This window comes from Hyaena hyaena, unplaced genomic scaffold (genome assembly GCF_003009895.1).
Source record: "Hyaena hyaena isolate Hyena2069 unplaced genomic scaffold, ASM300989v1 scaffold_2, whole genome shotgun sequence".
NCBI classification, from domain to species: Eukaryota; Metazoa; Chordata; class Mammalia; order Carnivora; family Hyaenidae; genus Hyaena; species Hyaena hyaena.
The window spans coordinates 5,588,323-5,601,363 of NW_024080634.1; the positions used below are offsets into that span (position 1 = coordinate 5,588,323).

A 13,041-nucleotide genomic window follows, 5' to 3' on the forward strand; every position below is an offset into this window, starting at 1 on the left:
TATCTCCATATTAATTGCATTTTTACAAAGAAAATATATTACAGTTAAAAAACGCAATAGATGGGAAGCGGGTGGGAGAAATGGGATAACTTTTTTTTTTTAGCTAAAAAAAAGTAGGGGCGCCTGGGTGGCTCAGTCGGCTGAGCATCAGACTCTGGCTGAAGTCAGGATCTCACAGCCTGTGAATTCCAGCTCTGCATCAGGCTCTGCGCTGACAGCCTGGAGCCTGCTTCCAACTCTGTGTTTCCCTCTCTGACCCTCCCCACTCTCGCCGTCTCTCTCGCCTTCAAATATAAGCATTAAAAATTTTGTTTTAAATGAAACAAGACCAAGTGTCGGAGACCTGACAGGTGCTTAAACTTACCCAAATCAGGACAAAGAGATCAAAGGAAAAACAAAAAGCAAAAAACCTAAATGGATATTTTTTAAAAACCTTTCCATTCCAACCTGCAATATGGAGCAACCCTATACTTATTCATTTCCACAGCCTCCTCACTTAGCCCAGTGCCTGGCTCCTAGTCGACACCGAATAAACGTGCATGCAAGAAAGGACTCTTTTCATAAGGATGGATGGTAATTTCCAGGGCAAATCCAAAATGTACAAAATCTACATTTCGTTAACAAGGTATCGAATCACACGGTCACAGGTGGGCATGGGATGGCTTTTTTTTACTGCAATTCACTTCCAGCCCGGTCAGGGGCTTCGAGTGCACTTCTCTGCGCCCCAGCTCACGTCCCGACAGGCTTCAAATTCCAGACGCTCAAGTCTCCAGGTCCAGTTATCGCAGCTACAGGTTCGCGCCCGCCCGTCTCACGCATGCGCCCTACGCCTGCAGGGCTCGGCGCTGGGAGCCCAGTTCTTGGTTTAAACCGGCCTCAATTTACCTTCCCCACAGCCTTCCATACAACTGCGCCTGAGGCGGAAGTGAGAGGGCGGGGCGACCGCGCGCCCCGCCCCGGAAGTGGGTGGGCCCAGCCGACCCAACAGTCTTCCCGGCCGCCTCCCAGTCGGGTTGGGGCCGAGGCCGGTCCTGGCTTTGTAGCTCGCTCAAGATGGCGGCGCAGCCACCCAGCGGGATCCGCCTCAGCGCGGTGAGCAGCCGCGAGGGGTGGAGCGGGCCGTGTCCCAGGAGGGCGGGCAGGCGGGCAAGCGAGGGGGGGCAGGCAGTGGGCGGTGGCGAATTGTCGGCGCGGCGGCTGGGGCCGCGGCGGGGCCGGGGGAGGGGGCGGCCATCTCGCTCCCGTCGGCGGAGCCGCTCGGCGGCGGGCAGGGTCGGGCGGCGCGGGCCGGGCTGCGTTCCGTTTCTTCCGCGCTCGGTTTCTGTTTGCCCTCGCGGCTTCTGGGCGGGCCGGGGCCGCGGCCCCTCCTCCCGGCTCCCTCCTGGCTGCCTCGCAGCTGTCGTCCGAGGGCGAGGCCTCGGTGGCCCGGTCGCCCGCCCCTCGGACATCGGGGCCCCTGACCCTTCCTGGCCTGCGGGCCCGCGGGGTGCCCCGGAGCGGGAGGGAGCGACAGCGGCAGATTGCGGCCCGAAATGCCAGGCGGCCTTGACCTTTAGGTAGTGGGATGGGGTGAAGCGAGCCGGAACGAGTCTTCCTGATCCGTTTACATTCCTGCCGCTTCCCTCCAGTTAAGCCCTCGGGCCCAAATCACCGGGTCACTGGGCTCTCCCGTTTCCTGTAGCCTTTCGGTCGTGTCTGTTTCGGGGCGTTCTTGGAAGTGCTCCAGCATTTCTTGTATCTAGGAGTCCTAAGTCGTAGGGAGCGGTCGCACTCTAGAATTAAAAATTTCACCTCCTGAAATGTGGGCGTGGCTTCCCTACCTGATTATCCTTAGAAAGTTGGTGGTGGTATGCAAAAGTATATCTCCTCTTTTGAGGTTGGTTACTCTTGCCAGAGAATGTCTACCTTAGTCTGGTTAAATTGAACAATCGGGAGGGTGGTGGTAATGTCATTGCTGTAAAAATGGTGCATTGCCCTGTGACTTTTCTGGATTTAATCAGATTCGTAACCCACACCTGGTATTGTTGGACTTGACAATTTTTCTTGTATGATGAATGTGAAGTGTACATGGGTTTACTTTACGTTTCCGTGACTGTGAAGTTAAAAGTTATTAACATTTGACTCTTTAAAAAAAAAAACAAACCTATTTATGGGGCGCCTGGGTGGCTCAGTTGGTTAAGTGTCTGACTTCAGCCCAGGTCATGATCTCACAGTGAGTTCCAGCCCCCTTGGGCTCGGCGCTGACAGCTCAGAACCTGGAACCTGCTTCAGATTCTGTCTCCCCCCCTTCTCCCGCCCCTCCCCCACTCAAGAACGGGTGTGCTCTCTCTCTCAAAAATAAAATAAATATTAAAATGCCTCTTTATATCCTTTGCCCATTTTTCTGTTTTCTCTTGGAGAAATTTTTATTGACCTATAAGCATTCTTTCCCCATACTGAATAAAGGTCTTTTGGTTACATAACTGGCGTATTGAATGAGATAGTATACAGTAGTTTGAATATGGAGAAAATTTTCTTCTTATCTCTGGCTTTAAATATTATTTGCTAGTGATCCTTTCCCATGCCGAGTGAATCCGGGCGGATGTAATAACATTCCAGTTAGCCTCAGGTATTCTGAAGTGTGACCTCATCTAATTTAAAATCTCTTATTCAATTTAATGCCTGGCCCATCCGCTTCCCAGATTGGGCCACCTTCTGAACCAGAATCGTATAGTAGGGAAAAGGAGTCAACTGGTTTGGTCCTATGTCTACACTTGGATTCTCTTCTCCCTTCCCTGCCCCCTGCAGTGTTGCTGTCTCAGGCTCTTCTAGATTGAGGTGATAAAGGGAGCAAAGATGAGGGTCAAAACGGTATTAAGAGACCAGTTTTGTTAGTTGGCTGTCTGGGTGAAACAGCTGTCCTTGTGCTAGATCTTTCTTTTGTGGCTAATATGGGCTCTTTGAAACCCCATTGAGGGAAATCTCCCCATCTGCAGCTTCTAGACTGTATCTCCACCCATCTCTTTGCTTTAGTATAGGAATTGGCAAACTACAGCGCATGGGCCAAATCCAGCCTGCCACCCGTCTTTGTCTGACCCATAAGCTAAGAATGATCCTTAAACAGTTGGAAAAAAAATCAAAGAATATTTTGTAACATACAAAAGTTATGTGACATAGACATTTCAGTTTCTATAAAGTTTCATTGGAATACAGCCCTGCTCATTGTTGCGTATTGCTCTCAAATGTTTTCATTAGGAGAGTCTAGGAATTAATGAGTTTATGTATTTGTCAAAAGTTATAGAACCTAAGGCACAGGGGTGAACCATAATAATGTATGTAATTTTTTTTTTTTTAATTTAGGAGGTTGAGAGATCCTAGAATGAACTGCAGAGTGACAAAAACATTTAAATTGTTGCTTTTTGCCTCCATATTTCTAAATAAAAAACGCTGGTATCATTTGTTATTTTCCAGGAGTCCTGCTGTGGATTTAACTGACTCCTGTACACTCTCTTCACCTCCTCCCATCCTTCCAATGCATGCATCTCTCATTTTGTTGAATTACTATATGATTTATCACTTTTACCGTAATTCACAAATGAGCCAAACAGAATTATGATTGCATTTTCTTTGCTGTACAGCTTTTTGTTTTTCTTAAGTTAATTGTATTTTGTTTGCATAGATTGGCTCTGTACTGATCACTCCTTCATCCACTTTCACAGAACTGGAAAATGTTTTCCAGATGTGTTCAAGCACACCCAATATTTTGTCCGTTTTGTTGGCTCACTTGTGTTTTGGGGACTTCCCTTTATCATTTTTCTGGAAATTTCCTTCCCCTTTTTGTTGGATCTCCATCCCACATATTCCTCTTTCAGGGTTTACTCCCTTGGGTGGGACAACAGGTTAGTGACTGAGAGCATGGGCCCTGGAGCTCACTTGCCTGGGTTCAAATCCTGACTGACAACTGGACATGTAACCTTGGCAGTTACTTACTGTCTATGCCCGAGCTTCCAGTCCGAAGGGTGGGCATAGTTTACGCACTTCAAAGGGTGGTTTTAAACCTTAAAGGAGCAAATACATATAAAAGGCCTGTGCATGTAGTAAGCATTCAGCAAATACTTGCTGTTTTTGTTCCTGGTAGTGGTGGAGCCCATCCATCCTTCCTGAGAGCAGAGTACACGGGAAGAAAAAAGTTTTAGGTCTTTTCTTGGAAATATATTGTTTGCTCTTTATTTATCATTTAGCTGGGTCTGTAATTCTAAATTAGAAATGACTTAGAATTTTAAAGGCATGCTTTATTGTAACAGAGTTCTGTGCATTGTATTGGGCACTTAGGCTAGAAACTAAGTCCTTAATAATCAGGAAAGTTTGCTCATGTATTAGACAAATTTTGTTTTTCTGTTCTCTGTTGTCTCCCGTTTTCCTTCTCATTGTATTTTCTTTACTGTGAGATTTTTCTCCATTTGTTCTCCTGCCTTGCTCTTACCATTTATTTAAATACTATAAACACTATCTTATTCTCTGAATGTCTTTTTAGAATCTTCCCTGGACAAAATAGTTGCTATTGCTGGGCATATTGATCATAGTATTTTTGAAGTTTCCTTTGGCTCACTGCATTTCCACTACTTTATTCCTTTTTCTGTGTGTTTTTTATTTCTAGTTTTACACAGTCTCAAATGTCTGGAGATAGTTAATGTGCTGTTAACTAGAGACACTAAAAGCTGACTGGACGCTAAAAGCTACTTCATACATGAGTAGAGCCCCTTTGGTGGGCTTCAGTGTTGGGTGACCAGATAGGAAGGAATCAGTTGTGTTGTGTTTGGGGCACCCTATGTCAGTATTTGTAAGACCCTAAAGAATGGAAGTGTTAAAAAAATTTGTTTAAAATAACTTAAAATTTTGTGATGAGCTGCAGGTGTTAAATGGAAGTGTTGCATCAACTATATTGTACATCTGAAACCAATATTACAACATATGTTAACTAACTAGAATTAAATAAAAACTTAATAAAATATAAAATAAACTTTTTTAAAAAGGGAGAACAACCAAAATAAGATGCTATCCAGAAAGACTTGGCCCAACTTGTAATAAAAGAACCAAATGGAACTTTTAGAAATCATTCTATTTTCCAGAGAGGAATTCGGCATCTAGTCTCTTCCCAGGGCATATACAATCCTGGCTTCTAGCTCTTCTGGAGGCTCAACATTGTTCAGCTTGATGTCTTGGTATTTATCTCTTTATTACTGTGGTAAAATACACTTCACTTAAAATTTACCATCTTAACCATTTTTAAGTGTACAGCTTAGTAGTGTTACATACATTCACAGCGTGGGGCACCTGGGTGGCTCAGTCGGTTAAAAGCCCCACTTGGCTCAGGTCATAGTCTTTAGGGTTCAGGTATTCCAGCCCCGCATTGGGCTTTCTGCTATCAGTGCAGAGCCCACTTTGGATCCTCAGTCTCTCTTTCTCTCTGCACCCTCCCCTCCCCCCACATGCAAGCGCAGGTACGCGCTCTCTCTCAAAAATAAACCTTAAAAAAAAATCTTTAGATACATTCACTTTGTTGTACAGTCTCCAGAACTCTTTTCATCTTGCAGATCTAAAACTCTATACCCATTAAAGAATAATTCTTCATTTCCCTTCCCACAGCCCCTAGCAACCACCATTCTGCTTTCTGCGGATCTGACTACTGTGTGTATCTCATAGAAGTGTAATAATCAATTATTTGCCCTTTTGTAACTGGTTTATGTCACTTAGCATAATGTCCTCAAGGTGGTTAGTTGTAGCAAGTGTCCAGATGTCTTGTCTTTTTGAGGCCGAAAAATATTCCTGTGTATGAATATACCACATTTTGTTTATCCATTCATTGATGGACGTTTATGTTGCTTCCACATTTTGGCTCTTGTGAATAGTGTTGTAAATACGGGTATACAGATAGTCTCTTCAAAATCCTGCTGTCGTTTCTTTTTGAGTATATACCCCCTGGTGGAACTGCTGGACCATGACAGTTCTATGCTTACTTTTATAATACCATCCTGATGAGTGTGAGGTGGTATCTCACTGTCCTTTTGATTTGTATTTCCCTAATGATTAGTGATGTTGAGCATCTTTCCTTGTGTTGAGTGGCCACTTGTGTGCCATCCTTGGAGAAATATCCAAGTCCTTTGCCAACTATTTAGGTTTTTAGTCCTTTTGGTGTTGATTTGTGTAGGAGTTCTTTATGTGTTCTGGATATTAACCTTGTACCACATACTGGATCTGCAGATATTTTTCCCATTCCGTAGATTGCTTTTTCCTTCTGTCGGTTGTACCCTTTAATGTGCAGACGTTTTAAATTTTGATAGAGTACAATCGATCTTTTTTGCTTCCTGTGCTTTTGGTGTCCTAGCCAAGATCCAAATCCAGTGTCCTGAAACTCTTCCCCTATGCTTTCTTCTAAGAGTTTTATAGTTTTAACTCTTAACGTTAGATCTTTGATCCATTTTAAGTTTTTTTTTTCCTGTATAATGTGAGGTAACGTGCAACTTGATTCTTTTGCATATAGACATCTAGCTTTCCCAGCACTGTTTATTTAAAAGACTGTCCCTTCCCCATTGAATGGTCTGTACGCACTTGTGGAAGATCATTTGGCCATCCATGGGGGGGGGGGAGGGGGGGTATTTCTGGGCTGTTTGCTGACTTGCCTTTAACCCACCCGTTTTAGTTGTCCCTGAGCTGCCATCATCACTTGCTCCAGAGAACCGAGCGCCCACTTTCTGCTGGGTTGCTTAGAGTAGTTGCAGGATGAAAGAAGGAACTGGGGGGAATCTTCACTGCTGCTGCTGCTGCTTTTTTTTTTTTTTTGGATGTTTGTTTATTTTGAGAGAGAGCGCGCCGAGCGTATGCATAAGCAAGGGAGGGGCAAGCAGGCTCCACCCTGTCAGGGCAGAGCCCGCTGTGGGGCTCAGACCCTCAAACCCTGAGATTGTGACGTGAGCCGAAGTCAGATGCTTATCCGACTGAGCCATGGGGCGCCCCAAACCTGTCTTGTTTTCATACAGCCTCTAGTACCTTTGATTTCAGAGCCACAAATGTCTAATTCCTGAGGCTTCCTGGAGTTCGGCCAAGGTTCCTGGTCTGCTTCTGGTTTCGTTTCCCGTTTCCCATCTCCTGTAGGTTTCAGACTTCACTCTTTACAGGCTATTTAATCAGTTGTCACTACCCAAACTACTCACTATTCTGTGTGCTATTATCCATCACTTCTCTGATTTTTTGTTCTTCTGGGTTTATACCCCCCCCCCCATTACAGAGCAATTTCAGGTGGGAGCATAGGTAAACACTCTATGTGTTCAGGCTTCCAAAAAGTTCTGTATTTAACAGATTTTTAAAATGTGTGACTGTTGATTCTGAAAGTTTTATTGATTCTTTAAAATATCTCTGTAGTCTTCAGAGCATCTTGTTTTTCTGTGTGTGTTTCCTAATGTTTGGGGGTAGGGGTGATGTCTAGTACTAATGTATTTTATCCACTAACATTTTTCTCCTGGTGGATTATTCCCTTAAATGTTGTTTTAGATAAATAAAATACTTAATACCTGGGTGTACTCAAGTATTCCCCCAAATAATGATACAGGGAATCCTATGCTGTCTGATTGAGCCTTGTTTCTCCATAGTAGTTCTGCGGATTATATAAATTGAAGCACTTAACGCAAGTGAAGGCATGCCTTTTTTTTACAGAACTTCGTGTTACTTTTTTTTTTTTTTTTTTTTAAAGGCATCCAGACCAAAACAGACAAGCTTCCCCATTAGGCAGATTCCCACCCCTCCTCTGCTAATGGAGGGGGAGCGGGATGGGGAGAGAGGCTTTTACTTCCAAATCTATCCCTGAGTCACAGTTAAAACCAAAATCTTTGTATTCCAGTTAAACACCTCACTCATTGCATCCTCATTATCAAACCTTATTTTTAATTCCTTTTTTACTTGAAGCCATTAAGGATTTTCCTCATTTTTATTTTTATGTGAGCTCAGTTGTGCCTTTAAGGAATACTTACCTTTTTTTTTTTTTTTTTTAAAGAATACACACAGTGCTTACTATGTTTCCATTGATCTTAGAAGCATTTTATAAATATTAAGTTACTTAATATTCTTGACAGCCTGGTAAACTGATGTTTATCATCCTCATTTTCATAGATGATGGAACTTGAGGCACAGAGGTTAAGCTTCTTGCCCAAGATCACACACCTAGGTAAACATTCTGTGTGTGTGCGTGTGTGCATGTGTGGGTCTGTGGGTCTGTGTGTCTGGATATTACTGCTTTGGCTGCCCCAGGGTGTTTTTCCCCCCTCCTAGCTAATGATATGTTCGAGAGATGAGAATTAAGAATAAGTGAGGGGAGGGGCGCCTGGGTGGCTTAGTCGGTTAAGCGTCCGTCTTTCGCTTAGGTCAGCATCTCGCGGTTCGTGGCTTCGAGCCCCGGGTCGGGCTCTGTGCTGACTGCCGGCTCAGAGCCTGGAGCCTGTTTCAGTCTGTGACTCCCTCTCTCTCTGACCCTCCCCTGCTCATGCTGTCTCTCTCTCTCCTAGAAAAAAAAAAAAAAAGAATAAGTGAGGGGCGCCTGGCTGCCTCAGTTGGTTAAGCATCTGACTCTTGATTTTGACTCAGGTCATGATGTCATAGTTTGAGTCTGGAGTTGGGCTCTGTGCAAAGCCTGCTTGGGATTTTCTCTCTCCCTCCCTCTCCTTCCCTACCCCCATTCGCACACTTGCTCTCTCTCTCTCTCTCCCTCTGTCTCAAAATAAATAAGAAAAACATTTAAAATATTCTTTAAAGAATAATTGAAAATAATTGCTCATGTCTAAATATCCAAAAAACCACTTACTATTCGTTATTTCTTACTGATGCTACCTTTGCTTTGCTGTCCCGGGACTCTTGCTCAAGAACAACGTGTGCTATTTCAGTTTGGAATTGATGTATAGGATGGAGACATTACATGAAAATTGACATTACCACTATCACATTCTGCCATACATCTGAAATTCAAAATGCACCATTTCTAACTCCAGACTTCATGTCTAACAGAAATGTATAAAACAGAGCAAAGATAGATGCTCTAAGGGATTATGGTAGTTAATTAATCATCTCCTTTGGCAGAGGTTTCACATTCTAAAGCCCTGCCCCTTTATAAAACCAGAACAGGTGAGGAGCATACCATTCTTGTATAACTGGTAGCATGGTAATTGCACAAGGGGAGGGGCTGGGACACGAAGAGCCTCCTGGTGGCTGATCCCTGGCACAGTCCTCAGGTAGATTAATTTGAGAAAAGGCCTCTTGTGCAAGATGAAGATCTGGAAATTTATTTTTATTAAAACCTCTTTGCAATGTATGCTGTAGCAAGGCTGAGTTACTCACGCTCCGTATTACGTGAATGTGTGCCCTGCTCCGCTGTAAAGACTGCTCTTCTACAGAATTTCACTTCTCACGTGTGTACTTCAGTCTGATGGTGAGTGGATGTTTGGGAATTGTCTAAAATCAAGTGTGGATGGAGGAAAAGTCAATCTCTTTCTGACACCTTGTGGCAGCAGCTGAACACTACAAACACAGCTGGTTTGATGTATAATCTCATCACATTCCCAGAGCTCTTCACATTAAATAAAGTGTCCTCTCTCTTTTATTCCCTTATGTGAGATGATCTGTTCAGAAGGAACACAAAATACCCATTACATGTAAACTCTCTGCATATTGAAATTTTCAAGCCTCGGCCTTTCAAAGCCACTTGTACATTTTTAATACATTTGAGATATATAGTACTAAGGAATTTTGGAGAATCCTCTATTGTGTGAGGTGGATTGGCATAGTCCTCTAACTGTATTACTGGGAATAAAATCAGGCCTAAAATCCTTGGAAATTAATAACGTTTGTTGCACTTGAACTTCTTTTGACATTGTGTAAAAAGGGTTGATAGATGTACTCCACTGCCACAGTTGAACTGTAATGCACTTGGAGTAAATAAAAAGGTATCAAATAATTGATTTTTCAAAGAGACCACTAGAAAAGCCTGTTGATTCATACATGAAGTTAAGTTTACTAAACCTAATGCACTCAGGAGAGAACACCCCCTTGGCAAAATCTTAGTTGTGTTTTCACAGTAATTTTGAGGTGGGTCTTGCAAGGAGAGTAACTTTCTGATTGGACAGTTTATGGTATCACAGCTTTGGAACGGTGGACCCAAGGAGGCAAGAGTTTTGAAGCAAGTCTTGATGAGTGAACTATTTAATTGATTCACACAGCCTTCCAGGAATCTTACCTTCTAGGTTATATCTTCCAGGTGTATCCTGAAGCAAGCAGCTACAAGTTTTCCTTGGTCTCAGTATTATTGTGTAACCCAGGGACAGAAAATTATATTGCTTTCTGTTCTCAAGTGTAAGACTTGAAAGGGGTGCTTGGGTGGCTCAGTTGGTTGAGCGTCTGACTTTGGCTCAGGTCATGATCTCGCAGCCTGTGGGTTTAAGCCTCTCACTGGGCTCTGTGCTGACAGCTCAGAGCCTGGAGCCTGCTTTGGATTCTGTGTCTTCCTCTCTCTCTGCCCCCCACCTGCTTATGCTCTGTCTCTGTCTCTCAAAATGAGTAAATGTTTAAAAAAAAAAAAAAAGGCTTGAAATAATTTACATGAATTATTGGTTTGTTTCAGCTTTGCCCGAAGTTTTTACATACAAATTCTACTAGTCACACTTGGCCATTCAGTGCAGTTGCTGAATTAATAGGTATGTAAAATTGACATTTCATGTATAATCTGTTGCTTGTAATTGAGGTTTTAAAAAACTTTTCATTGAAAAATAATATGCAGATGTGCTGTTTAATAAAACAGGTAGATCTTGAATGATATACCATTGGTAAATGTTAATCTAGTATAACAGCTATTCAAATCAATGTCAAATTAATTGCTCCCCAACCTTCCCTGTATTACTATTAAAATAGTTTGCTAAATTCATAAAACATTTATATTGAAAATAGTATAATTCTGATTATAAAAGAAATTGATCTATTGCTAAAATAGGAATTGTGTTTTTTAATAGCTAGAAAGTATATAACAATGGATTTGTTTTTCTGATGTTGGCAAGTAGGGGGATTAATGTTATGTTTGATTTGTGATAATAAGTTCTTGTTTCCTCCAATAGATTGATTGGTTATAGTATTGTATTTTAATAATGTTTTAATGAATATGAGAAAAGAGGCAAGATTGTGATCAGATTTGCATTAGGGGGTCTTGATTTTTTTCCTCTGGAAGATTCATGCATTAGAGTGTTTTCCCTGAAGTGTTTATTTAAAAAGATTATTTGATTTTAATTGTAGGCTGCCTTATAGAAGGATAGTTTGAGAACTATTATTTATGTCTAGTCATAACGATTTCAAAATATACCTCAGAAAGCATTTTTAATCAGGGATATTCAAGTGGAACTTAGTTCAGAAGCTGACGTTATTACTGCTTCTGTTGACATTTTTTTCATTTTTTTTTTTTTTTATGTATTCCTTCCCACTTCCCTATTCTGAGACAAACAAGGATGCTAAACAAGAGTGTTAAGTGGGGATCTGTACAGAGATCATAGAAATGTAAAAGCCACCAGAAACTTTGGTTAGATTGAGAGGGCCACAATTTGAAGAACTGTGTAGAAGGTAAAATTTCATCTGTGTATCCAATTTAGCAGAAGACATCACTGCTTTCCTATTTATTCAGTAACCCTATTGCATTCCCTCTGTGTCAACTTGTAGTGCTAGTTGACACTCAGCTCTCAGTTTCTCACTCACTTGGGCAGATGACCTCCCTGTCTTGATCATCTCATTGGTGCAGTAATTCTTCTCGTTTGTACGTTTTCAGTACAGTCGGTACCAATCTTTGTTCTCTACATAACAGATGGGGGGCTTCGGAAAGAGTTAATTCTGTAATGATCAATGAATCATGTATAGCAAGCTGCAGTTTAGGTTCGTGTTTTCAAGTCTTAGGAGTTCCCTAAACATTTCAGTTTTTTAAAATTTTAATAAATATGTTGCTTGTTAAAGGATTGTCTGAATTAATTGTTCTTTAAAATGCAAAGTCAGAATTTCTCGAAACTTTTGTTTCTCAGATAATGCTTACGATCCCGATGTGAATGCTAAACAGATATGGATTGACAAAACAGTGATAAATGACCATATATGCTTGACATTCACTGATAATGGGAATGGTATGACTTCAGATAAATTACATAAAATGCTAAGGTATGTAAAAATGTCACATTTCTTGAAAGCTTTGCTTTTACCCAGGAGTTTCACGTATCATACTTAATTGCCCGTGGTTTTTGTTCTTTAAACACGACATGTTGTACTCACAGTGCATGTTGTTCTCAAATCTTCTCATCATCTTCTGCTGATTATTAGATAGTCCCTACCATTCTCACCGTCCCCCGCCATGTCTGATTTATCTAAAGTTCCACCATTCCTTCAGGGTGGTAACATTGATATCAGTTATTTATACTTTAGCGTTAATTAGTTTTAACCAGTGTTGCCATTAAATGCCACTTTTAGTGGGGAGTAATATTAAAGGTATTCAGAGGGTAAGGGAGCAAGATAAAATAGTCATAAAGCCTTGGGCTCTAGGGTCATAGAATAGCATGTCAGTATGAAGCCAAATGTGCATGAAAGGGAAACTGAGGTACATAGGCCAGATATACAGAGTAATAAGGCAGCCGAGCCCTTTCCACTGTCCCTCAAATACATGTTCCACTGGATGCCATTAGTAATCATACCACAGTGGGCTTGCTCAGATTCAGGAGATCCTTCACATTTAGAGAAAATTTCATGGGCTGAAATCTCAAGGGTCCCCGGAGCCCCATGAGAACTCAGCTGCCGGGGCAGGGCATGCCAGGCAGCGAGCTCCTCCCGGTTCTGTGTGTCACCCTTGCCCTGCAGTGTGGGTTTGGTTTTCTCCTTTTCAAAGGTGGGGAAACGCCTCAAAATGCAACTAGGAAGGATGAGACTAACATTTATACTCAGCTTTTTTACTTGATATTATAGTTTTTGAAATAAAAAAATGAAGATTATATATTCATATATTTA

The 13,041-nt window shown here is 42.0% G+C and overlaps 1 protein-coding gene across 2 annotated transcripts in view; it reads left to right on the plus strand.

Moving 5' to 3' along the window:
- The first annotated feature begins 612 nt into the window (after positions 1-612).
- MORC3 (MORC family CW-type zinc finger 3) overlaps positions 613-13,041 on the plus strand; it is a 42,727-nt gene continuing 30,298 nt past the window's right edge. Inside the window, exons 1-3 of one of the 2 annotated variants that reach the window (XM_039228696.1) lie at positions 613-1,092; positions 10,640-10,712; positions 12,072-12,204. In XM_039228696.1, the coding sequence (XP_039084627.1) occupies positions 1,054-1,092; positions 10,640-10,712; positions 12,072-12,204 (245 nt within the window). In that variant the 5' untranslated portion in view covers positions 613-1,053. The remainder of the gene's footprint in view (positions 1,093-10,639; positions 10,713-12,071; positions 12,205-13,041) is intronic. The other variant, XM_039228704.1, reaches the window with a different exon arrangement.